This window comes from Vulpes lagopus, chromosome 24 (assembly GCF_018345385.1).
Source record: "Vulpes lagopus strain Blue_001 chromosome 24, ASM1834538v1, whole genome shotgun sequence".
In the NCBI taxonomy this organism is placed as follows: Eukaryota; Metazoa; Chordata; class Mammalia; order Carnivora; family Canidae; genus Vulpes; species Vulpes lagopus.
The window spans coordinates 17,040,593-17,067,626 of record NC_054847.1 but is presented as its reverse complement, the minus strand read 5'-3'; the positions used below and the strand labels follow the sequence as shown (position 1 = coordinate 17,067,626).

At 48.2% G+C, this 27,034-nt stretch overlaps 1 protein-coding gene across 5 annotated transcripts in view; it reads right to left on the bottom strand.

The window, feature by feature from the left end:
• The window catches only part of MGAT5 (alpha-1,6-mannosylglycoprotein 6-beta-N-acetylglucosaminyltransferase), a 286,577-nt gene that overhangs the window by 6,751 nt on the left and 252,792 nt on the right, over positions 1-27,034 (bottom strand). For all 5 annotated transcript variants that reach the window (XM_041739318.1, XM_041739321.1, XM_041739319.1 and 2 more), the window contains 3 exons: positions 22,119-22,235; positions 16,812-16,886; positions 5,260-5,417 (listed from right to left, as the gene is read on the bottom strand). In XM_041739318.1, the coding sequence (XP_041595252.1) occupies positions 5,260-5,417; positions 16,812-16,886; positions 22,119-22,235 (350 nt within the window). The remainder of the gene's footprint in view (positions 1-5,259; positions 5,418-16,811; positions 16,887-22,118; positions 22,236-27,034) is intronic.

Here is a 27,034-nt window from a genome sequence, read left to right as displayed (position 1 = left end):
TGGGGGGTCCCGGGCATCAGTCCACTGCGCCTCCGCAGTCCCTTGGTCCAGGGCAGTAGGATCCCTCCCACCCCTTCTGGAGAGCTAAGTGCCTGAGGCTTGTGGACAGACAGCAGGACTCCTAATCCAAGCCCTGACTGCAGACCCGCGCTGCTACTCCTCTGTCATCCTCCCCCCCACAGCTGAGAGGTCTGTGGGCTGCAGAGCCATGTGGCTGTGCTTCCTCAGGCTGGGGCCACCGCCTGTGCCGGCCTGTTAGCTCCAAGAAGAGCCGCGTACCCTCTCCTCTGGCCTGGGGTACACTGGTCCCACCCACCCTGTGGCCCTGAGAGCAAGGAGGCCTCATCAGGTGTCCGGCATGCTATCCCAACGCCAGAGAAGAAGGGGCAGGGGAGGTCCAGCCAGCCCTGAGTTTGAGTCCTGACTTCATCTCTACGAGCCAGGAGACCCTGGACAGACAAGCGAGCCTCTCTCTGGTTCAGTTTCCTCTTCTGTGGAGTGGGGGGCAAATCATCCTGAACCCCTGCGGGAGCTGCAGAAATTAAATCAGTGCTTATAGAGCACTTGGCAGAGCGCAGCTCTGGGTAGGTATGCAATCAGCGGTAACTCTTACCCTTACTGCACATCGTCATTGTCACCATGGTCACCCAGCCCTGGATGCGCTCTGTGACCTCCCTCCCTTGCCCCATGCTGTGAATTTATGCACATGCCAAGCATCTCCATTTTGCTTTGTACACTTAAATCTCGATTCTTGCTGACAGGGTGGGGATCCAGATGGGGCACTCTAGGTTTCCTGCTGCCTCTGGAAAGCCTCCAAACGCTGGGTGGAAAGCACCATATCCCTGTTACCCCTGCCCCCTCTCGTCTTCCTCCAGCCAACGAACTGCCTGGCCCACGCCTGCCCTTGCCAACACGAATTGGACAGTTCCCAGCACATCAGTTAGGGCTTCTAGTGAGTTCTCTGAGCCTGCCTGCCTGGCTCTTCATGCTCAGGAAGGCAGCACCCACTTTTAGGGTGCTCCTGTAGTCACCAGCGAGCTCCCTCAAAGCCGTAACATCTCTGGTCTTGGTGTAGCAGCTGGAAGATGTAGGCACCCGGACAGATAAGGTCACAGACCATGAAAACAAGGACAGGAAGTGGGGATTTATGGATTTCTCTAAAAAAAAAAAAAAAAGAGAGAGATTTGGGCTACCAGGTCCTTCACAGGATACCCCGACTGGCCTACCCACAGAAAGGGTTCTCCAGAATTCATCTGTGCCTTCCAGGTTTCTATACGGAACACAGCTTTAGAATAAGGGTGATGCTTAGGTTATTTCCTTATTTAGGTGAATTCTAGGACTTGCTCTGTCTTAACTCCAGCCACCTGCCGAGTACACGGCTACCCAGGGGTGTGGGAATCTCTACAACTCTCAGACCCCACAGCAGGGGTATAACTGTCAGGAGCCATGAGGAAAGCCTCCTGCCCCTGGTTACCCAGCTCAGACGCCAGGTACGTGCTCCCAGGATGTGAGCTCACGTGTACACAAGCCTGCGAACACATGTCCACAGAGGCCGCAGCAGAAGCAGCCTGGTGGGGAATGATGCCCAAAGACCACCACGAAGTGCTCAAGGAGCACTGTTCCCCAGAACTATACGTGACCTGTCACAGGGCAGCTCCCTGACGGTTCGGTCAACGTGGGGCTCTGGGCATATATGGCTCCAGACCCTTCTGGATGCCGTCCAACCGCCTGGCCCCCAGGGAGCTCCCCCTTTCATTAGCGTGCAGGTCCCTGTTTCACAGCCCTGGGCAGTGAGGAAGAGCACTGCGCTGTCCTTGCTGAATTAGGGGGCAAAAGTCAGGGGGGTGAGCTGATTTTCCCCAACTGCTGGAGCGCATCTGGAACCAGCCTCCATGCACCAGCAGTCCTCACGCCCCACCGGGGGAGCCCTCGCCTTCTCAGAGCATGCATGTTGTTGCGTCTGCTTCCCTGTTCTGTGATGTCTGTCTGTGTCTCTTTCACACACACACACACACACACACACACTCCGCCACACATACTCTCACTCCCACCCAGAGACTCCTAGCGCACTGCCGCTCCCCTTCTGTAGGACCCTGCCATGCTGAACTCCCCCCAGCTGGCCTCTCACAGGATGGGAGGGGCTTCTGAGGCCAGCGGCCCTTGGTTTACATTTATAGCTCTGGACCTAGATTAAAAGGGCAAAGCCCCACCTCCTCATGGGGCTGCCGACATCCTGAGGGGGTAGAAACAACTTATCCCTCCCTCCCGACAAGACAGACAGACACAGGATGAACGGATGCAAGCAGGATCCCATCTACGGGTCTTACTCCTCCCTTCCCTGCCCCTGAGTTCCTCTCCTCCCTCACCCACCCTGCTCTGCTTATTCTGACCCTGAGTCCACCAAGTCCCCCAAACTCACTCGTGGCCTCTCTGACTCAGGTGCCACAGTGCTCATGGTCTAGATTTCACGGTTTAGAGTTCCCCATCTTCAAATAGAACTGCCAAACTCAACCATTTCATAGTTTTAGAAGATGTAACTTGAAAAGGTAGCAATATTACAAACCAGGTATCACATTAACATGTGTTCCTACTTATGGAGCCAAGGTCCTTCCTAGGAGGCCAACCCAGCTCCGATTCTGGCTTTTCCCGGGGCCTCTGCCTCTCGGCCCCCGCCCCCTGGTCTGTGTTAGCACAACTGATTCATGCACGTTCTGCGCACAGAAGTTTGTGGGCACCTCTCTAGCACCTACCTCGTGCCCTGCGTGAAAGGCAGCTCCATGACCAGCTGCCTGATTGCCCCTAATTCAAGATGACAGCACAGGACACTCCAAAGGGCCTGATCTATGTGATATAAGTTCCTACTACACAACGGGGATGGATGGTTCTTCAATGGTTCTTCAAGGTCATGGGCATCAAAAGACTAAAAGGAACTTAAGCTGAGAACCGTGTCCCACGCTGGAGAAGGAAAAGTAGCATGGGCTTGTAGTAGTCACTCATTTTGCTAACTGGCCATGAATATGGAGGAACCAGGATTGCTTCATACTGAGGAGGCACTCAACAGACCACCAGATAGCTGGGGTTTTACAACATTATCGGTATTTACAAATGCAGGAACAAGGTACTTAACAGGGCTCTTATATTCAGGGAATTAATTTGAGACAGCTTTATTACAAAATTAGCATTCATTGCTGTCTCCTTGGGAGAAAACCCACATAACTATAGTGGGGTTTGGGAAACAGGTGTGAAGCAATCCCAAGGCACAGGGCCTAGACATAGGACAGCTCCATGAGGCCGTCGCCTTCATGGGCTCTGCAGGGTTTGCGGAGGTGGACAGGGAGGATGGGGAGGGGACCGGCTTTTCTAGCCTCAGCCTGGCAGCCTCGAGGCTGATCCACTGCCCAAGTCTCTCTGGATGAAGGGGCTGTTCTGCTCTATCTTGGCCACCAGCTGCACATTCCCTCATCATCACACAGGCTGCCTCATCTTATAGGTTAGAACTTGAAAGAACAGAGAAATTAACCTGCGGGCTCCCCTCTCTGTCCCTCCATGGGACCTAGACCTTTGCTCCAGAGACAGGCCAGCTGTATGGGGCCCTGTGCCACCTGAGCCAGGCCCTGATCATCAGACCCAGGCAGAAGCCCTGACTCTTGCCCGGGCAAGAAGGAAGGGCCGTGCTTTAGAGGTGCTCCATTCTCGGGATGCACCTTCTCACGTTTCCCCCTGCAGAGGTGGAGATGGAGACCGCACGTAGTCAGATCTGTGAACACAGTCCCTAGTCTAGCCCCAGGGAATCCATATTTCCATATAAACAGGGAGATACTAGGGGTTCTCAGAAAGCTACCTTGCTACGGAAGTTTTCCACAAAAGGAGCCAGTAGGAAGCCCCTCCTGGAACCCCGAATTCAGGTTTCCATGCTACGGAAATGGAAGCTTCTATATCATTAGTCTTTCCCTAAATATTAGACCACCACGCCCTCTCACAAAGTTTCACTGGTGACAGAGTAGGGTGCCAAGCTCTCTTCTGGCCTTTGATAGTAGAATCAAGTAGCCTCTGATCTTGATCTTCACATTAAAAAAAAAAAAAAAAAAAAAAAAAAAAGGGAAAAACCAGCATCCTCCACATCCCTCCTCAGGAGAGCTTTCCTGCAAGGCGAGAAGCGAGAGGCCAAGCTCTCTAAGGACGGTTTTATTCCATGCTTGAGAATAATAAGATGTACAGACAGGACCAGGCCACCAGCTCAGGCCTCTGTGCCCAGATAGCCACAGTGGCCAACGGCTGTAACAGGGCATGAAGCCAGAGCAGAGAGAGGCAAGTCATGAGCAGTGAGTCTAGCCCATTTCTTAACCCTCCTCTTCAGGACTGGACAGTACCACTCCTCTACCGAATACCTCGGGTCGGGGCAGCAAGTCCCTCAAGGGAAAGCACTTAACCAGAGCTATGCAGGGTCGTGGGTAATTAAGCACTAGGAGGCCCAGGGTGGGTGTCATAAAAACGGGGAGCACAGATTTAGCGCTGACAGGGGGTCACAAGTCAGAGGCCAAAAGAAACCTCACGTAGAAACGTGGGATCTGCACATGCCAATGCCAAGGGAGGTGAATAGGATCACTGCAAGTAACGCAGGCATGAGGGGAAGAACTCAAGCCATCCAGAGGGCCCCATGTGGGCGCTGCTCCAGCCTGTGCTCCCCGGGCCGCCCTCGCCTCCCTGCTGAGGAACCCGGCAGACGTGCCCGGGCAACGCTCCATGCCCCAAGGCTGCTGGCATTGAGTGCAAGCGGGGACAGGAGCTGCAGGAGGGGAAGGTGGTAATGGGATTTACTGCGGGCAGTTCGATGCCAGCTCCTGACGCGGATTTTTCATTCCTTCTGCGCTCCAGGGTTGGAGATTCCCACCTGCCCCCTGCACCGCTCAGGCTCTGCTAGGGGCCATCTGCACACCCAGCCTCTGCCAGGGGGAGCCCAGGGGTGGGGCCCTCCAGGCTCATGGTTTTAGGTCTGTCTCCACGCCCGCAGTTCCCTGGGTGTACCATGAACAAACCGAACAGTTCCTGCAATCTCCAATCCCTAACACACACTATTTACACCAATACGACATCCCCACTGGAGTTCTAAATATAGCGGCACGCCAGGTGACCTCATCCACCTGACAACAAAGCCACCAGGCTAACTCTCTGGGGTCCTGGGGGACCTGCTCCCCGAGAACCTTGGCCTTCTCAGCCCAGCTGAAGCTCGGGCCAGCCCTTCCGACCCACAGGACTCACTTCAGAATGTCTTTGTCTTTGTTGAGGTGCTGGAAGAAGGAGGGCTCACAGATGAGCTGGTTCTCCTGGCACACCTGTTTGCAGGACTGCCCGGGCTCCGCCAGCTTCATCTGCAGGGCGCTGAGGGGTGGCCACATCACCTGCCCGTGACAGAAGTCCTGAAACGACAAGGAGCCATTAGTCAAGGAAGTGAGGATTCGGGGCGGGGGCGGGGTGGCTCCCTGGGCTGCCCGCTGCCCAGACCAGGGGGGCAGGCGGACTCGGTGGGAATCAGGCCCAGCCAGAATGTGTCACTGGACCCGGTCTTCACCTCTCTCTACCAGGGGCTGCCTCATCCACGAGGGGACAGCAGTAGGGCCCGCAGGGACTAGAGGGCGAGAGGAACAGCGGCACGGGCCGGTGGCGAGCAGTGGCTCTTCGTTGTCAGGACCATCAGCTTCGCTATGGAAGCTTCCAGCCCTGAAGCTCCAAGTCGGGCCCACCTTCACCAGCTCTTCTGTTCTCCGCTCCAATTCCAAAGACCTGTTCAGTGTCTACCTAACTTGGCAGTTACCTAGCATGACGCTATGTTGTGAGTGCAGGTTGTGACTGTGAAGCGGAGGGGTCTGCAAGGACACGGCTAAGGGAACCCACTGTGGGGTTGGCACCTTGGTGGGGGCTCAAGGCTTGAAGACGATTGTAATGCTGCACTAAGGCCACAGCCAGGGAAACAGCCTGAGGACCTGTGATCGGAGGTGAAGTACGCTGGTCCCCCCTGCAAAGAGAGGCCCTAGCAGCTCCTGTGCGGGTGCCCAGAATGGGGCAGGGCCAGTCCCTTCCAGGATCCAGAGGGAGCGCAGGAAACTAACACATCCCAGGGAGACAAGGGGTGGGCAAAAGGACGTGATGCGGGTCACCTGGTGAACGGGCAGCCTGGGGGACCAGAGGACAGACCAGCAAGGCCAGAGAAAGCGTCAACAAGGAACAGGGAGCTGTGACCTGGAACCCCAGGCTTTCACTTGGGCTGTGCCTGAGGCAACCCTGAGTAGCTACCAGTGGAGGGAACTCACACCCTTGTGGCACCTGGAGCTCGCTCTGCTAGCACACTGGGCTTAGAACCCCAGCCAACTTCTGAGTCCCAGGGGTGGCCCCCTGCAGAATGTGCTGTCCGTGTAGGAGACCCGGAGAGCCAGGCTCGCCTGACCGTTCTGGGGGCGGGCTCGCCCTCGGGAGTGCTCAGAGGTGTTCAGGATCCTGGGCTCTGAATTCCACCAGTAGGAATCCACCCTACAGACATATGGGGACACACAGGGTACAAAGAAACCTACACAGGATACCACAGTGGCATTGTCAGAGTAGAAGCTAGAGACGTGAAATAAACTCAAAGCTGTATTTAATTAGCTAACTGTTTAAACTCAAATAACACCCTAAAACACAACAGATTTCTACGTACTGACATGGAAACCTTTTCTGGACATCCCGAGGAGTGAAAGAAGCTGCGGAGGTGCTTATAAACGTGCACGGGCTCCTATGAGAATCTCTCAGGTTGGTGTGGATGCCACTGAGAGGGAAATGGAGTGACATGGTCTGGAGTGCTAAGGAAATTCACCTTTCAACAAATGTCCCTTCTGGAATATTTTTATTTTCCTCATGTTTCCTTTCCTTGCTGATTTATAATCTCCGGGTCCAGGGCTCCCAGAACTGGCATCCACAGAGGAAATGCTTCATGCCATCCCCACCCCTGGGCTGGTCATGTGGAACACTGCAGGTGGGGCCTGCCACTGCCTGGTCCTTAGTGATGAAGTGGGTGCAGCCCTGGAAAACAGGCCAGAGGGGGCCCTTTTGTATTGCTTGAGTTTTTATTTATTTATTTTTTAAGTTTGTTCTTGTATTAGTTTCAGTGAGCAAAAGAGAAAAGAGCGGAGGGTACATCCTGTCTCATTAGGACAAGGAAGATGGTGATAGTGAGGACTTCCTATGGCTCCTGCCTCTCCCTACCTCCTTCCTGAAAGAGGTGATGCTGTTACGTGCTGAGAAAGGCGATTGGCAGGCAGTGAGTACTCAGTGCTGGGTGCCATTCTAGTCTCCTCCAATCCATGACGAGACCCCAACAAGTAAGGCAAACCCACTGTGGCCCTCTGCCTCACATGACTCTATTACTGGACTCCTTGAGAGCCTAAGTGAGTTTGGTGGCCAACAAAGAGAAACCCTTCACTGCGTGTCTGAGGTACCCTGAAGGTGGATTCACATCAGCTGAAGACAGTACATTCCAGAGAGCCTAACAATGCAGAAATACTACAGATACCCTGGATTATTGAGAGACATTAGGGCCCAACCTAACCTTTTGAGAGGGAGGCACAGGCATGATGTGAGCAGCGTGTCCCACTCCAAAGCCACCAGGAACCGGGCAGGAAGACCCTGTCTGACTCCTCAGTCTTAAGAATCTTGAACACAATCCTTGTGCTTGCTAAGCCATGGGCAGCACAGTCACCTTGGACTGGACGCTGTTCCTAAGGGTGACGGCATGACTGCACAGACCTACGGCACCCCCAATAGTATCACTGTGTTCGCTGATGGCTGCTGCTCTCTTACCTGGAAGCATATGGAAACTTATCGGCTGACCTTTGACACGCTGTCCATCCCATGAGGATGGCTGTCATCAAATAGGAAGAAGGAAAACACCCCATGATCAATGGAGTTATTGATGAGAGCTGAGCGGGTGCACAGATATTTGGAAAAGGTTAAGCGTTGCTTCTCGGTTTGTTTCTCTGGCTGGCTAATGCAAGCAGCTTTGCTCCTAATTCTTTAAAAGCAATCCGAGAACTTCTATAGCTCTTAAATTTTATAAAAAGCAGACTTTAAATGCAACACCAAAGCCTGTGTGTGACCTGTACAGAATGGGCGGACATATAGGAAAGCAAATCAGATTACATGGCATGTCACTAGAGGTCAAGTGAGAATTTTTTTCCTTGCTTCCAGGACTTAGCTTGGCCTGCCCCTGGATTAGGCTTGGGGGCCAGAAACCCATGACAGCTAAGGCTCCAATGCTGGCTTCTACGGTTTGTAAGAAAATACAGAATGTCTCTCCCTGGATGACACCTATAGGCAGTTAGAGCTGAGGGGAGTATCCCTATACCTGGTCAGTCTGGTGGACTCTTGAGAAGTGGTTTCTCATTCATTCTCAGCCTCGTGTGCTATATGAAGCAGTCCAGGGGGTAAAACAAGAACAAGGAGAAAGATTCTGCTGTGTCAGACCAGGAGGTGATGCACCAGGGAAAGCGCCTCAAGTGGGAAGGCAGATTGGGGCTGATGGACCTGACAGAAACTGGCCAGCAGCAGGTGCTCCACTGACACTCGTGTCCTTCCTCTGGGCCCTCCTCCACCCTGTACGGGGTTGAGACACTGCGATGTGGGGCATCTGCAGGTGCTGGGGCGGCCCTGAATAAATGGGGCCCCCGCAGCTCATGTGGGAAAGGGCAAGATGGCATCGCAGGGACTGCTCGAAGGGATGTGCCCTCAAGGCTCTGCCAGAGGGTGGAGCTGCCCCACTGGCTCATCTCCTAGTCAACCACTACAGCTCCTCCACCCTATGGAAGCTCACACGAGCTTTTGGGCTCCAGACACCCTTGCTCATGGCTCACCAGGGTGCTGGCCTGGCATTCTCTTAGGAGTCTGTTTTGGGGGCCAGTGGGATAAGAAATAGTGAAAATAGCAGCAGGACCATTTTAAGGCTTGGTGAACCCTCTGGGAAGCCCGAAGGCATCCTGGTAAGCAGGATGCCAGGTGAGGCAGGAGGGAGGGTGGGGATCAGGGATGCGATTCTGGCCTCCAGGCAGGGGATATCCACAGATGGCCCTCGAGCTCTCTGCCTGCTTTCACCTCTTCACTCTTCAGAAGGCATCTAGAGATGGTAAAGATGATATTCCTAGGTAGACCATTAATTGCTACCAGGTCCAGAGGGTAAATGCTGAATTGCCTGGATCAGCTATGAGAACTGACATGGAAGCCATGTCTTTGGCCCAGCTACGTGCAGGGCACAACTGTACTGGCAGCCCCGGTCACAAGTGTCTTCTGATGTTTAGGTGCAAGACCCTTTTGGGCGTTTGTGAAAGGCTAGAGGCCTTCTGTTTCATTCTGCCTCAGAACAGATAAATGTGGCGATGTCCACCTCCCTCATCTCACTGAGGGCACTCCTCCTCTGGCCAATCCACTGATTCATTCATTCAACAAAATACTTGCTGAGAAGCAGAAAAGCCAAAGGGCTCAGAACTCCTCCCTGGTCCACACCTCTAGAAGAGAATGAGGTGAAGAAAAAGGATTGAGACTGCTGGGGGAGAGGGTAAACAGATAAAGCACCACTGAGAAAGGGCATTTAAGAAAAGACCCAAGGAGTAAAGGTGTGACCCATGCAAGTATTTGGAAGAACATTCCAGGCAGAGGCAAATCAGGATGAGAGGCTGTGACAAGGGAATGTCCAGCAGGCTTCCAGAGGAGCAGGGAGTTCTACATGGAGCAGAGAGTGTGCATGGTGGGGGCCAGAAGTAGCAAAGGTGAGGTCCAGGAGGCCTTAGGGAGTCACTGCGTACAGCTTTGGCTTTTCCTTAGAGTAAGATGAAAGCCCCTGGAGAGTTCTGGGCAGTGGAGTGAGAGGATGTGCCAAGAAGAGATGACAGGAGCAGAGGTAGGGGCAGAAGCGGAGGCAAGAGTAGGAGCAGAAGCAGGAGTAGAGGCAGGAGCAGGAGTAGAGGCAAGAGCAGAGGCAGTTAGGAAGCCCTGAAGGAGTGCAGGAGGGAGAGGCTGGCCTCAGACTAACCCAGGTATCTGAGTTCAAACACACCTCTAGGAAACATTCATATCATGTGGTGGCTTTGAGGGTTCTCACTCATCTATTCTAACCTGACCAAAAACCTCTTGAAGTCTGTGCTAAGTGCTGGAAACTTGAACATACCTATGAAACACAGTCTCTGGGCTCAAAGGCTCGGCGCACAGTTTGGTAAGGGAGGTCAACATTAAAAGAATTATAGAACAGCAGAAAGCAGATGGCCAAATAGGACGTAAAGGCCACTGAGAGTACGTAAATGATCAACTCTGTGGGGCTGGGACGTGTGGCAGTGGAAGCAATCAGGGAGGGCTTCCAGGGAACAGGGACTTCTGGGCTGGGTTTCGTAGGCGGAATAGGAGCTAGTGGCTTCCCACAAACATGGTGCTTTGCAGATAATTGGTGCACAATATAGAGCTGTTGAACTGAACTGAATGCTTTCAGCATCCTGGGCCTCTGACAGTAGTAGGAATAGAAAGGGACAATATTTATACAGCCCGAGGCTTTATACAGCTCGAGTGAGACACAGTGAGTTCCAACCTGGTTAACACGCCCATTTAGAACACAGAACATCTGCATTCCTCTCTAACAACTATTGCAACCGGTCACCAAATTCCCCTAAATTTTCTTGATGATTCTGAAATTTTCCTGCAGTGAATCTAATAAGAAAGGCTTATTGTCAACAAATTTATGAGAAAAAGCAATGTTTGAACAAGTGAAGACAACTCACTGTGGAAAAGAAGGGCGCTGGCTTTGTAGTGAAGGCCAAGTCACAGCATAGAGAAAACGTGATTCCCAGAAATAGCCAAAGAGCAGAGAAGATGATGGGGTGCCGCCCCCCTGCCCCTCCCCATGGGGTGGAGGCGCCGGCCTGTCCCTCCCTCCTGGATGGTTTGTGATGGGCTCTCCTCCACAAACCCTCCAGCCCTACTCAGTCCTGGCCAAACTGTTAACAGTTACTACATTCACGACATATCAGGTCCAAGTGGATTTCTGTAGAAAATCACTGTGTACAGCCAAGAAAGTGTAGATACAGGCCTGGGGGCAGGATCTAGAGGAAGTAAGGCCAGGAATTTGGGGAAAATGAACAAGAGAAAAAAGAAAAAGGAAGAGGCAGGTTCTAGGCCTTGAATTTGGGGTTTGGACCAAATTCGGCCAGCTATTTGAGAAGTAAGGAACACACGTGTTTATTTATGTCATAGCTGAGAGATCCAGGGTCTGCCACAAAAGGGTGCTCGGTAAATACTGACTGGATTAAAGACATTTCAGCGGCCCACTGGTATCTCCCATTTTCAGCCTGTGCTGTCCTCAAAGGAGTGGACTTCATCCCCAGACGGCCAGTGAGCTGATGGCCAGTAGCGGGTGTGGATCTGTGACTCCACAGGTACCGCGAACACAGTACGCTGTGACGCCGAGCTGTAGCACCCTATCTCCAGGAATGATCTCTACACACGCACATCAATGAGCCAAGAAGCTCACTCCTCAAGGAGGTAGCCACAGACCTCCCACATCCTCTACTCTTCTAGTACTGAGGCGCTACCCTGGAGAAATGAAAACCTACATCCACAGGCACGTGGATGTTCATCCACTCTTCATGTCAGCCCAGAGCTAGAAACAAACACATCTGTCCCCTGGCAAGTGGCTAAAACAACAGTGGTACACTCACACAGTGGCACACTAACCAGCAATAATAAGAAAGAATGAAGTATCGCTATATGAGCCTGAACCTCACTAACGTTAGGCCGAGTCAGAGAAGCCGCAATCTCCAGGAAAGGCAAATCCACAGAGACAGAACACAGATCTGTGTCTGCCCAGGGACTGAGGCAAAGACTCAAACAGGCACAAGCGAGCTTTCTGGGGTGATGGGAATGCTAGAAAAGTAGAGCTTGATGGTGATTGCACACCTCTATCAATGTGATTAAAACATCGTTGAACTGTATCCTTACGTGGGGTGAATTTTATGGTCTGTAACTCACATATGGATGAAGCTGTTTAAAAAGCCTGCCTTGGTTGGGCCCTGGGCTCCTGTAGCAGCAAGTAGCTGAGGCTTCTCGAGGACCTACTCTGTGTCAGGCACTGCTCTTGGCCCTACACCCTCAGTAATCTTTTGATTCCTCCCATCAACCTTTTGGGGTGGGTAGTGTTATTGCCAACACGCAGAAGAAGCAACAGGATGATGTGATTAGGAACTTGCCTAAGATCACAGAGAGTGGGCATGGGACCTGGCTCCAGGCTTCAGAATTAAACATTACACAGCCAGTCTCTCTGAGATCAGGGGTGGCCAGGCCAACGGCAGCTGTCCACTTCTTCAAAGAGCAAACATTAGGGATGTGTGGGTGGCTCAGAGGTTAAGCGTCTGCCTTTGGCCCAGGGCGTGATCCTGGAGTCCTGGGATCGAGTCCCACATCGGGGTCCCTGCATGGACCCTGCTTCTCTCTCTGCCTATGTCTCTGTCTCTGTCTCTCTCTCTCTGTGTCTCTCATGAATAAATAAAATCTTAAAAAAAATAAAAAAGGAAAAAAAAAAGAGCAAACATTCCCCAAACTAGGGCCACCCCTGTCCCCTTTTCAGCTCCTCTTTCTCTCTCCCTGCAACCCGTCACCTCCACCGCTGCTTGCTACGCTGGACTAACCGGATTCACTAACAGGCTTGTCCTTGCATCTAGAACACTTGCCAGAGAGTTTAAGATGGGCTCAGGCAAGCCAGATTTCCCAGGAGCTGCAGCAGATTCCACAGTGGCTCTGGAGGCCACTCATTTTCCCCTCCATACTGTCAGACTGCTTTTCACATGAATTACCTGCTCTTTGCAAAATAACAAGAGCATAATCATTCCGGGTATTTTCAGAGTCTTTACAGGAAGTATTAAACAGGAGTGAGGAACACATGGATGGTTTTCAGAAAGCAAACTGAACATTTCCATTCCTTCAAAGAACCTGTTCTACACTCTCTGGCCCGAGGCAAATACCTAAACCTTTCCCAAGAAATGCATCATGAGAAGATTAACAGGCCTGCACACTCGGGTTAGGGAAGAATTATAATGCTCTTGATCTTAGATTACAAGGGATTTTCGCCTTGGCACCACCCCCCAGTCCTCCCCTGCTGCTAGAGAGAGGGCCTCTTACAGAGTGCTGATTTAGAAGTGCATGCAACCCCAAATCAGCAAAGCGGTGGTGGTGTGTGCAGGGGAGGCCATCAGGAGAAAAAAGTGAGTGGTTTCCCTAAAGTCAGGCGTCTTTCCCACTGGGTGAGTGAGCCTGGGGTTGGCTGGGTATGGGGTAGGTTTCCAGCTGTCAACCACTCAACGGGACACTGAAGCCTGGAGCTTTCTCAATTGCTGTCAATTGGCTTCCTCTGGCTCCCGTTGCCTTGGGTGAGCATGATGGACAACCTTGAAAAGGTTCTGAGATAAAAGCGTCCTTGTTCCCCTTGCAGATCACACGGAAGACTCTGAAGGCAGAGATCAGCCTAATTAGGGCTGCAGCACTCCCACAGCTGAAGGCACGGGAAGCCTGAGCTGCCACCACTTCTTCAGAGCTTGCGGCTTTTCCGTTCAGACCAGAAACACCCTTCTCTCCAGTCTCACTGCTCTTTGATGATATTCTAGCTGCAAAAATAACAAACACCCTGAGCTCTAAAATACTGAGGCCGGGAGGGAATTGTTAGTGGCTGAAGACCCAACCTGTGAATCAATAGGTCTTGACTTCCCATCTGCCCTCTAAAGTTGGGCAAACAGTATGGCTAGTATGGCTTCAACCCCCCCCCCCCCCCCCCCCCCCCCCCGGCTTGGGACAATCTCACAACCGGCCTCTTTCTGGCTTGTCTGACAGCACCAAGAGAGCATTTAACAAAAAATGCCCCAAACAGAAGATTCTTAGAATGATTTTTCCTGAAATGCCAATCTGCGAGTCTCACTGCTCTCATCCTGCATTAAAGCCTTTCTTTAGCTTCCTGCTGTCCCAGAATCAGACCTGCATTCTTCGGCTGAGCCGCCGCATCTTCTCAGGAAGTGTTTCCTCCTCAGCCCTGTCTCTCACATCATCTCTCTTAGGCCACAGCTAAACTTCCAATAATTCACCTCCCTCTCTCTTCCCCTAGGCCTTTACATATTGAGCTGTACAGCGGCCCCCCTCAGTTTGCTGTCAGGATTCATCTCCTGCAGAACGCTTCTGAACAGACTCTCCCCATCTCTCCCCCTTGCCCACGCTGCAGGCTGGGTGGTGCGATCCCTAAGCATCCAGGTCACGTCACCGTTGGTGATGGTGGTGGCATTGCCTGTGGATGTGACTGACTTCTCTGTGAGGCCAAAAGCTACCTGAGGACGAGACTCATCCCCTGACATCTCCCCTACTTCCCAGCACGGTCCATAGCGCACTCCAGCTGATAAGCATTTACCCGGTTACACGGTGGATGGGTGAGTCGACCATAGCAGGCCAAAAAGAAAGCTCTGGATTTCTGCAAACTGCAGGACTCTGCAGGAGTCTGTGCTGAGGAGCTGGTGTGAAAGGGCAGTTTTATTAGCATGTATCCTAAATCATAAAGTCCAAGATGAACTTCCTGGCTCCTGGGACCCATGAATAAAAAGCGCAAGCATGTGCACACACTCTCATTCATTTTTATTCGCTCCTTCAAGTGGGAGTTATTGCGTACCTACTGCGTGGCAGGCAGGGCACCTGGGACATAGAGGCGCATGGACCAGGCATGCTCCTGCACCATGGAGCATTTAGCCAGGTCACTCTGGGGAATGCAACCTTCCTGTTTGAAAGGAAAGCTAGGAATAGATTCACAGACAACAGGCCACAGGAGAACTTTTAAGGACTGGCTAGGATTCAAGAGTCTTAGGGAAGCAGCCTTCAAATAAACTTGATAAAAAGTCTTTTTATATGTGGTGCTGAGGACCCGTTTTCCCTGAGAGGAAGTGGACAGGAGAGGAGGAAGCGGGTTTCAGAAGCAGCTGCGGGAGTCCTGGCAAAATGTCAGCTCATTCCTGTGACGGTGGTAAGAGCGGTGATAGCTTAAATTTCACCACCAGAGGAGAACCCACCACTCCTCTCAGTGCCTTCAGGAAGGGCCAGCAGCTCCATGAGGTAGATGGATATGGGTCTGTGCCCAGCTCCAGGACGCCTGTCACTGCCTGCGGCCCCGGCGATGCTGCTAGGACATGCCTGGACTCAGACCAAACCAGCACTGAACCTGAGTCCACGACGTCCGAGCCCACAATCGCAAATCTCGGTCCCCGTTATCCAGAGAATGAGGTTACTCCTGCAACCTCGCAGGACACCATGAGGACTCAATGAGACAACGTGCTGGGACATGCCTGGCGTGCACTGCCATGAAGTCTGTACGTAAAAGGCTGTTTGAGTTAGGATGCTGATATGGTCATTCTCAATCAAGGCATTATATAGAGACTGAATGAAGCGATGATTCACATGCTTAGCTCTTGTGGTCAAGTCGCATGAGTCATATTGTATTATGTTATATCACAATATAATTATATAATGTAATAGGATACGTAATATCATATATAATAAGTAATCAACAGTACTAGTTTGCATTTATGGAGCACTATCCAGGAGCCCTGTTCTAAGCACTTTGTGCCCCAAGAAGTCTTTTATTATCCTTATTCTACAGGAGAGGAAACTAAGGCCCAGAGAGGCTAAGTAATGAACCCCAAGTCATACAACCAAGATTGTGGTGGGACTGAACCCAGATGGTGGGGCTGCAGAGCATGTCCTTTGGCCACTAATAAGTGCCCAGAACATCAGGCGTGCCATCCTGAAGCCTGTGTTCACCACTCTCCCTCTCCAACAGCAGCCTCTAGGACTGTCCGGGGCTCTCTAGTCTGTCGTCTCAAACATTTCCTTAGAAACCAACCTGGGACCCCCATTCTACACCTACTTATATTTTCAATACACCATTTCTATTTTAGTCTGCACGGTCCTCATCCCCTATTGTGTAGAGATCTCTTGATCATCTGAAGACACTCTACTTTGCTTTTTAGAGGAGACCCCCATTTCAGAAATACGGTCAAGGAGTTCATACTGCCCTGCCTACAGGGGTTCTGAATCTGTCTATTTGTAGCTCTGAGCTTCTTTTGAAGACTAAGGAATTAAAATATTACAGAAGGATGGAAGTGGTGCTCTTGGCCTTTACTGCCACGAGTACAAGCCATAGTTCGCAAGCACTGTTGGGGGTGGTGGACTCCTGGACCTCCACCCCCACTTTAGAACCAAAGCCCTCCTTTTATCTGTTTTTTTATACTTCGGTTTCATGTAAAGTTTCATTTGAAAAGGGGTCGTGTTTGAAAAGATATCTGAAAACCACTAGAAAGTCCTAACATATTTGGAATTATTGAACGTATATTAAAGGAGTGCTTAGGAACCCCTGGTTTCAGCCCCCGCCTTTTGTAGGGTGTGAAATGAAAGCCAGGCAGGACCAGAGAACTGTCTCTCTGTCCCGCTCCCTATCCAAGTTCTCATGAACCCATTCGAACACAGGTCTGATGGTCCAGGAGGTCTTTACCTTGACCATCCAAGTCCCTCCCATTCCAAATATCTATTTTAACCTTCCACCATCATAAAGAACATTCTTAAACCAAGGACAGACTAAGTCTCTTGGGACCATGACAGTGAATGCTTCAAAATTCCACCCAGCCATTATCCATCTTCTGGAGTCTTACAAGTAGGAAAATAACTAGAGAAGCATGGTGAGCTCTTAGCTTCTCATGAGATCCCCCTGGTGTAATGCAGAGCCTTACCTGTTTTTCAATGAAAGCATTGATTCTCTGCAGCATTCCCTCACATGTGAATTCATATGGCATGTATGGCTCAATCTGTGGAAATAGAACATGGTCTCATGAAAGAGGATGACACAGAACCTAGGACATTTACCCAATCCTCCCCTGATTCACTCAGGTGCCTCGAGAGGGGAAAAGACTATGAACTTAGATGTCAATACACCTGGGTTTACAAACTGCCTCTGCTCCTCATTCACTGTGGGACCCTGATCAAATTACCCACCATCCCTGAGCCTCAGGCTCTTCATGTGCAGAATGGTAAGAAGAAAAATCTACCTCTTTTAGACTGTGGTGAAGATTACAAGAAAAAAAAAAAGTACAGTGCTTAGTTTGGCTTCCAAAACACAGAAGGCATTCAACAAAAGGCAGGGAGTATAATTTGTGAGAAGTTAAGCTTTACAGGGCAGGCCCCATGGCTGCTGGGCTGTGTGTGCCACACAGGAATGCAGCAAACACCCAGTAAATGACTGCATATTCAATGCTATGAGAAGGGCACGTGATGAGTGGTTTAAGGACCCATGACGGTGACAAAAGCCCTGGTCTGCATTAGACAGTAAGGTTAGCATGTACCTAGGGAACTCGTGGGGGCAGAATCAGAGTAATAAAGTGCCTCTAAGAGTTCAGCCAAGGTGCCCAGGAAGCTAGAAGGTAAAAGCAGACTTCTGCTCATGCTGGGCTTTTAAAGCCAGCTGGGATTCCAGCAAACCAAGATGTGGAAGACATTGGTGGTAGGGCGCGTAGTGGAAGGTGAGACACGTGAGAAAAAGAGCAGGAGGGTAGAGCTTGGGATTGTAAAGGCTGGTGAGACAAGGCTGAGAAGAGGGAAGAGGTTCACTGGATGTCCATAAAAAGGTTTCTATACTTAGGATCTTAAGCTTTATTTGAAGGCAGCAGGAAATCCCAGAAGGTGCTTCTCTGGGGTGGGAGAGGCAATCTCATCACTATACTGACACCTGGGGAAGGGGAAGAAATGTGGGTTTGATCTCTGCTGCACAGCATCTGTGCCAACTCTGTGAGCATCTGTGGCATCTGTGCCAACTCTGTGGCATCCAGCAAGCACTGCCAATGTGAAATGGAAATTTCACGTTTACACTTGGGATAAAATCACTAGCAATCCAGTCTGTGACGGCTTCAGAGAGCCCACAGTACTTGCCAGCAACAGGATAGAGGGCCACCATCAACATCTCCTGCTTAGGTCTACACTCGCTTATCTTAAGTTTACAGGGTGGAGACCTGGACAGAACACCTGTGGGTTGAGGCCTGTGGAACACGGGGCAGTTGACAGAGAAGACATCCTTCCGTGGGCAGCCAAGCAGTTGGTCTTAGGGCACCTTCTCCCCTTTCTTTGTGTGTTGATTCACAAATTACGTGTGAAATCTTTAACCATGACTGTTAATTTCATAATAGGCTTTCAAACCCACAATCATATAATACATCACAGAGTTTTTATCTCAGCCATCCCTGCCTACATTTATCCAGGGAGAGCTAAAGGGAGCTGAGCTAAAGGGAGCTGAGCTGAGGGTACTGTACTACTGGGGCTGGACTATTGTGCAAGAACACGGGTCGTCTTGTTCCTCAACAAAGCACCACAGAAGAGCTCAAAATACTTAGAAAACTGACTTCCATGTGGCAAGCCAGCTCCTTCTCACCTCAACCTTCTGCAAGTGCTCTGCCCTCTCAGACCCACATATAGCCCTTCACATGAAAAGGAAAATTTTTCTTTCCTTTTAAGATTATTTATTTACTCAACCTCTGGGTGATTCCAGAGGCTATCTGTGACTGGCCTACAGAAAGGTTCTCCTCTCAAAGGTTCACAGAAGGAAAAGAAAGAAACTACAACAGAGGACTTGGCATATCAGGTTCATTTATGTGGTGACAAGTAGAATTTCTGGAGTGAAATAAACATTGGCGGCCATCTGTCACGACATCAACGGATTCAATTATGTGGTGGGAAGCAGCCTGAATACTCAGGGGCCATACCTACAACTTATTCCAAAGAGCAGCCATTAGAAATGGAAATGAGTTAATTCAAAAGGCTGAAGGTAATAAACACGGCAAAATGGCTCTTCCTGTGTCCTCCTACCAACCAAACTTAACCAAGGGATGCTGATTCATTTATCGCTTTGTGGCCTGTTCACAGTTTTAAATAATATGAAGCCCAATGATTTTCCTATAAAAGAAAGGAAAAGAAAAAAAAAAAGGTAATTGCATTCTTAAACCACCCCAGCCAGTGAGTCTCACTAGTCCTCCTGCTGTGGACAGGAACAGGGCCCTCTGTATGGGAAAGTTCTCCAGACTCCTGGCTTTGGATATAAAAGAACACTGGTGAGCTTCTGATGTAGGAGCTATTGTGGGGACTGGGGCAGGGGGCACACGGTAATTTCTGCATGATAATCCTTCAGGAACAAGTCAAAGCCTCTTTGGGGAATGGAATGGAAGGGAATGCTGAGACCACATCCAGTTGTGGAGACATGGGGGAAATGTTCTTGGCTGTCCTGCTTTGTGGGACAAGAACCGCTACTCTCATGGCCACAGGAAGGATGCCTGCAGGCTGCACTGTGTAATTCCTGCTGGCCTTGGAAACCTTCTATTATCTTCCTACCTTTTCCTTTCTTCTCTCTTTACCTCCTGTCTTGTGAGAGGTCCCGTCTCTTCTAGTACCCATTCACTGCTCTAAGTCAGAGTACAATTCCTCAAGATCAGCTGACCCTGGACAGAGGTGGCCTGGCATCACTCAATGACAGATGGTTTTAGAAGGTGCAGAAGGCCAGGAGTTGAGTCCTATTTCTTCTACCTACTAACCATAGGATTTTAAGTCACACATATTCTGCAATTTCTCTTGATGACTTCAAATGTAAACTAGGTCGTGCCATTTCCCTGCTCAAAACTTCCAATCACAATTAACATAAAATCCAGAATCTTTATTATGACCTGTTTTAAAGGCCCTACACTTTGTCTCTGAAGGACCTTATTTCTGATGAGAAGCTGGTGGTCCTTCATATTGCTAACCACCTAAATGCAATAAAATTTTCTGATTGCTTTCAAGATCTTTTCCCTATTTTTTTTTTTTGTTTGTTTTCAGCACTTTGGCAATAAGATATACTTGTTTTTCTTCATAATTATCTTGCTTGGGGTTCACTGGGCTCCCAGGATCTGTAGGTTGATGTCATTCATTCATTTCAGAGAATTCTTAGCCATTATCTTTTCAAATATGTCTTCTGGCCACTCTCTCCTCCTTCTGAGATTCCAATGATATATAAATTGGGCTGTTTGATATTGTCCCATAGGTCTCGTATGTTTTTTTTCTTAATTTCATTTTTTCTTTTTATTTCAATTTGGACAATTTCTCTTGATAAGTCTATTGGTAAGTTCACTGATTTTTTCTCTGCTAAGGCCACTGAAAGAGTTCTTCATTCTGCTATATTTTTCAGCTTTAGCATTTTTTCCTTTGGCTTTGAGAAAAAGTCTCTAGCTTTCTGTTGAAATTCCCCATCTGTTTGCATATATCGTCCACCTTTTTCACCAAAACTTTTAATATATTTATCCTAGCATCAGTCTCCACAGGAATGACTCTCTGGTGGTGAAGCTCTGGCTGTTGTGGCTGATACTCTGTGGCAGCCCAGCGGGGCCACATTCCACTCCACCTCTTCCCCTTTACTCACACTGTGCCTTGAACCCATGTCCTTCTAGGTACTAGCTTTGCCAATTCCTACTCATCCTCAAAGACTTACCTAGTGCTTTATTTTCCAGAAAGAATCCCCCAACTTCCACTTCTCCATTTTTGCATGTTGTTCTTGGCACTAAACATATTTGGCAAATACCTATTCCTCCTTCTCTCAATCCATTAGGTAACTCACTTTCACAACAGTGAGAGAAATTTCCTGCTCTCATGTTGCAGACAGTCTAATGTAAATCCAGACTGTCAATAACAAAAACAAGAATATTGTATGTGTAATACTAATAGTGACTTAATAATACCAACTAAACACTTACTATGGGGTAGATGCTCCTCTTAAGTGCTTTATATTCATTATCTCATTGAATACTTACAAATATCTATATAGTAGGTAATCCTAGCCTACTTAAAGAGATGAAGAAACTAAGACTCAGAGGTTAAGTAACTGCCCTAGGGACACTGCTTGTAGGTGGTAGAGCTGGAATCCCAACCCCAAGCTAATTCCAGCTTGTCCTCTTTAAACCATGCCTATACTGCTTCTTCTAAATAGTTGTAAGAGAGTATAAATAATGTCCTAGCAGGAGTTCAGAGAGCAGGGTGCCCCCAAGGTGTGGAAGACAGTCTGGGAGCTGAGAGAGGTTAATGTGACCCTTCTTCACTGGGCAGTAAGATGTTGCTCTGCATACAGTAGGTACATAATGTCTGCTAAATTGATGATGAGAATCCAGCAATGTTACTTATACAAAATAATATTACGAGGTTTAGCTAAGGGGTGTGTGGGTTGCTCAGTCAGTTGGGTATCTGCCTTTGGCTTGGGTCTTGATACCAAGATGGAGCCCCATGTAGGGCTTCCTGCTCAGTGCCGGGTCTGCTTCTCCCTCCTCCCCACCCCCGGTCTTGTGCTCAGTATGTCTCCATCATAGATAGATAGATAGATAGATAGATAGATAGATAGATAGATAGATGGGTTTAGGCAAAAAAGCCGAATAAATAAAGGCCATATAAAAACATTTCCCAGGGACGCCTGGGTGGCTCAGTGGTTAAGCGTCTGGCTTTGGCTCAGGGAGTGATCCTGGAGTCCTGGGATCGAGTCCCACATCGGGCTCTATGCATGGAGTCTGCTTCTCCCTCTGCCTATGTCTCTGCCTCTCTCTCTGTGTCTCTCATGAATAAATAAATAAAATCTTTAAAAACAACAACAACAAAAACCCATTTCCTGGTATTTCTTTAATAGTTCCTATCATCCTAACTTTTTTGTAGGGGAGCAAGTCTGTGTTTTCTGACCTCTGAGAAAGCTCCATAATTAGGCAGTGAAACAAGCGTAATTCAAACTCCTACTACTGTATCTGCGACCCAGGAGTCATGCCAAAAGATTTTGTAGGATCCACGCACACAGGGGCAGCAGCTCTACTCCCATCTGCCAGAGCACCCACCATCCCTCCCTGGGCCAAATCCTAGAGTGTAGCTCCTTTCTAATCCCAGAGTTAAGTTGACACAGAAATGTTCTAATTACTCAACCAGCAGGCCTGTGAGGCTTTCCACACATTTTAGTTCATCGTACAGATGGGGAAAAATGGAATAAAAGACACAACCTTCTGACTTAAAATTGCTTTCACGGCATCCTCCACTTCCTCCTGATTGCTGAGGTCAACTGTCCAAACGTGGGGCCGGCCGATGAAAACTTCAGCATAAGGATGCTGGGAAGTCAGCTGGAAGAGAGAGACAGAACACCTGAGTCTCACAAATACTTTTTTTTCCTAAACCTTCTGTGGTAGATGAAGCGTTATGCTTTTTATGGCATTGTACTCGCGTAGCTAACAAGACATTTTTGTCTCTCCCTGATGATCAAAACCTCCTGAGGTCCCATAACTGAAGAACAATAAAAGAGTGATAGCTCCAGATCTTAAATCCCACTTGGAAATGTCAAAACCAGGTGACACATTGGCTGTTACAGGTGGCTTCAATTGCCAAAGCGACACCAAGATACAATGAAAATTTAACTGTCATATCCCAGCCCTAAAAATCACCTAGATCACCTAGATCTGTTAAAAAACAGGGGTGAGGACACACAGTTAAGCATAAGAAAAGTCATAGGAGGACACGTAATGGCACAAGTGAAATGTGAAGAAAGGGAAATAAGGCGACCAGAAAAACAGAGAATTTGGTAATGGTTTCAGGACTAATCATTAGCATAACAACGAAGCATCAATACTTATAAAGACAATCTGGATTCAGCAAAACTCTAAATTCAGAGCTTTTATTTTAAGAACAAAGTGGGGGCCAGACTTGAAGAGTCCATTCTTTGACAGCTAAATTTACCACTCAAACTGGCTTCCACCTTTATTCTTGTATCCCTTTCAGGGAGTAATGTGAAGGGAACTTTCTGGACATTGGTAAGAGCATTCTCAGTTCTCACAAAGACTGGGGTGCTACCTTGATCTGTGAATCTGTGAGTGAGGGACAGGGGGTGCAGATGCCTCACGACTGGCTATAGTCCTACACGAGGCAGGCTGTCCTCTGCCCATACAGCTTGCATGTGCCCTGCTGGGCTTCCATGTGGGCTCACAGAATCTAACTCTTTGGCACCATTTTAATATACATTGAATTTCTCAGAAACATAATAACCATGTAAATCAAGGGATGCTTGTACTGTTTTCTTTGGAACTTCACCAATAAGCTGTTACTGCTTTGGAAAAACCAGGGCAGCAAAGTCAATGTCACTCAGATTACATGAGTCTCCAATACAACACCCCCAAATTAGTCTCTATTTGTAGCTCTCATATTAATGGCAATGGCTATGATATGCATATATATAAGCACTTTATAACTTACCTTTCTCTTTTATAATATCACTTATGAGCAAAAAGGGCTGACCATATTCAACTGAATGTTTTATTCTTCTTAAGAACAAACTTACTCATTGTAAGGAGGAATGAGACTTGTTTTCTACTATAGTTCTTGGGTACGGTATGGTATTTCTTGACTATATATACACCAAAATATGTATTTTCTTACTGTAAATTCTTTTCCTTTATATTAGAGTTAGGGAATCATTCTTTTTTGAAATTACATATGTAGACAGGGTATATTATTTATGAATTTTATGTCAGGACAGAAAAATAGATCTTACAACCTAGTTGTAGGAGAAACAGGTGTTCGGTCTGGTAGGGTTGAGGCTATTGCTTTAGAAAGGCTAAGCTGGTTCCCTTTTTCTTTAGACTCTATAGACTCTAGTATACTCAGAGAATGGGATGATTTAACTGGCTCCTCTCCATCTCACTCCTAGCCACCATTCTTCCCATCCTACCTCACCAATTATGTGCACGCTCTACTTAGAGCAGGAAACCCAGAATTTATCAGGCCTCAGCTCCTGGCCATTACTGGCATCCTCTCATGGAAATCATGGTTCGTTTGTTCTCTCTTTTAAGGGTTATTTAGTTGAGAGAGAGGCAGGGGGAGGGGCAGAGGGATAGAGAATCTCAAGTAGACTCCCCAGTGAATGTGGAGCCTGACTCAGGGCTATATCTTAGGACCCTGAGATAATGACCTGAGTTGAAATCAAGAGTCAGATGCTTTACTGACTGAGCCACCCAGGTGCCCCTGGAAATCATGCTTCTGAGGAGAAAATATCCCAGACTTTGCTCCTGCCCTCCTTTGCTAGAATCACGCCCTTCACTGGCCTGTTCATTTCTATTCTTCTGACATGGACTCTCTTTTGCTCAGCGACAGAATCTACAGAGTGACTGTAGCAGCTTCATGGAGCTGGGGAAGCTTCATTTTTCTTTTTCCCCCTCAACACACATTTTTAGATTCAACATATATCAGTGAAGCCCCTGGCTGGCCCAGGCACTGTGCTAATTACCCACATACGCACTTTTTTTATCACGTTTCCTATGCATCAATGAGAATTTTGAGATTTACAGGCATTTACAATTCCACAAGACCACACAGCCAGGAAGTACAGAGCAAATTCAAATTGAGATCCTTCAACAACACATTAGCTTTTGACAGAAAGGAAGATGACAATTATCAAGTATCTACTGGTTTCTTAAGACAAAGATGGAAAGAAAGCCTTAAGTAAACTCCAATCTTTAATCACGCTCCTAAAACCTGCCAAAACTTTGAAAAAAAAAAAAATCCCAGGATTGAATTTATTCCTGCAGTAGAGCTTTTTGAAGATGAGCAAAATGTCACCCCGTTTTCACTTGGTGGCCTGGAGAACAAAGTGATTAATTCTTCCGATGGAATCAGGGTAAATTAAAGTTGCTGTCACTGTCACTCTGCAGCCACTTACATATTGGCAATATCTCTCCCCACCGCTCCTTTGTAAGGTCCCTGTTTATTTGCAAGGTTGCTCTAAGCACTTGGAAAATACAAAACGCTGAGCCATTATCATTTTATTCATTTACATTTATTGAGGGTTACTTAATTTTAATGAGTAAGGCATTTCATGATTTATTACTTCCCCTCTGAATGATATGCTCCCCCCTGTTAATTTATTGAGAACTATCTGATCTGAGCTACTTCTCTGTATATCAATCAGTAAATTTACTGGAGTATAGTTTGTAAAAGTAATGAAAATCTTATTATATATGAGACATTACTTCAGAGCGGCTATTAAATTTCTAAGGAGAACGTGAGTTCTCTTTATGGAAAAAAAACCCTGAAGCCAAAGAATTTCTAATGGTTTACAAAATGTCCAAATAATGATTAAGAACTTGCTAATGTTTTCCCAACATAAAGATAAAAATCCAATTTGTATCACATTGAAAGTAGAACTTGAACGGACCACATTACTTAAAGGCATATGGAACGTTTTCCCTTGAGTATATACATTGCGGTTTTAAAAATTGGTCCAATGTAAAACACAAAAATAAAACTAAACTCTCGGGCAGCCCGGGCGGCTCAGTGGTTTAGCGCCACCTTCAGCCCAGGGCGTGATCCTGGAGACCCGGGATCGAGTCCCACATCAGGCTCCCTGCATGGAGGCTGCTTCTCCCTCTGCCTGTGTCTCTGCCTCTCTCTCTCTGTGTCTCTCATGAATAAATAAATAATCTTTAAAAAAACTAAACTCTTATGTAGATATTTAGACTTTTTTCTATTCAAGGCAAAGGAGGGACATATGCAATTTATATACAGATTGATTTACATGGATTGATCATTGCTTAACTGGAAAGACTAGCAGGGGCATGAAAAAACAGCTTTGTAGTTATGTCCACTTTGGTTAAAATTTCTCCATTTGCAGGGTGAAAAAAAAAAAAAGAATAACTGATTTCTAGGGATGTTTGACCCCTGGACATCTATAGAACTCTTGATAGCTCTCTTCCAGTGAAAAGCAACTTTGGTTAGGGCTTTTGAGGGCTGAAAGAGCAGAGTAGGTAGCCCACCTGGCCCTGAGGTCAAGTTCATTGGGTCTTCCCAAAGCTGTGTGATGTTGCTGGCTCCCAGCCTGCTCTCGGCACTGTCTCCCACAGAGAAGGAGAGAGACATCAGATGGAACCTGCCCTCCTGCATAAAGCCAAGTGACCCTCTTGCGATTTCCTTCCAACTCATCAACATTCATGCCTTTTCAGCTTGAAACCCCTACTTTTCCTTTACAGCACAGCTCCACCATCCACCCCTTTTCAGTTAACCCAGCAAGTTCTCCACTTGGCACAATGTCAAGTTGACACCCCCTCCTTGATTGACTTAGCTCTTCCTTTCTGTATCAAAATTTGACCTCCTGGAAAACAGGAAATGTGCCTTATTAAGTTTACCCAATATGGCAGCTAGTACCATGGATCCTGTGGGGACACAATGAACATCTGTCAACTGACCTTCTGCATCCAGCCCTCCTGTGGGAACCCAGGACTGATGGAGTCATCTGTATGAGGTCACTTGCAGAGCAACTACTGAGAGGATCCCACAGTGCCATTCTAACTGGAATCCCATTTAAGCACTGGCGGAGTCATCTAAAGGGATGGGAGGGACCAAGCATGGGGAGAGGGCGTGTGGGCAGCTCTAATGCCTAGTCTCTTTTTATGCCATGAAGAATGAAAAGCTTCCGCCATCCCAACGAGAAGCAAATTACTAGGTGATGACAACTGATAGGAAATGATGAACATCCTTTCCTCAATAACTTTTACTGGTGGATCTGATCTCTAACATTACAGCATTCCCTGGGAAATGGATTGAGTGTCCTAAAGTTTTTTTTTTTTTTTTTTCAGGAAAAGATACTCAGTTGTAATAAAGTGTCATCAAAATCTTTAGAATTATCAATAACAGAAAGGTGCCAGTTGCCAATGTAGCCTAAGATACTTTTGGGGATCCCTGGGTGGCTCAGTGGTTTAGAGCCTGCCTTTGGCCCAGGGCATGATCCTGGAGTCCTGAGATCGAGTCCTGTGTCGAGCTCCCTGCATGGAGCCTGCTTCTCCCTCTGCCTGTCTCTTCCTCTCACTCCCTGTGTCTCTTGTCAATAAATAAAAAAAAATCTTTAAAAAAGAAAGATACTTATGACTGATCATTTTCC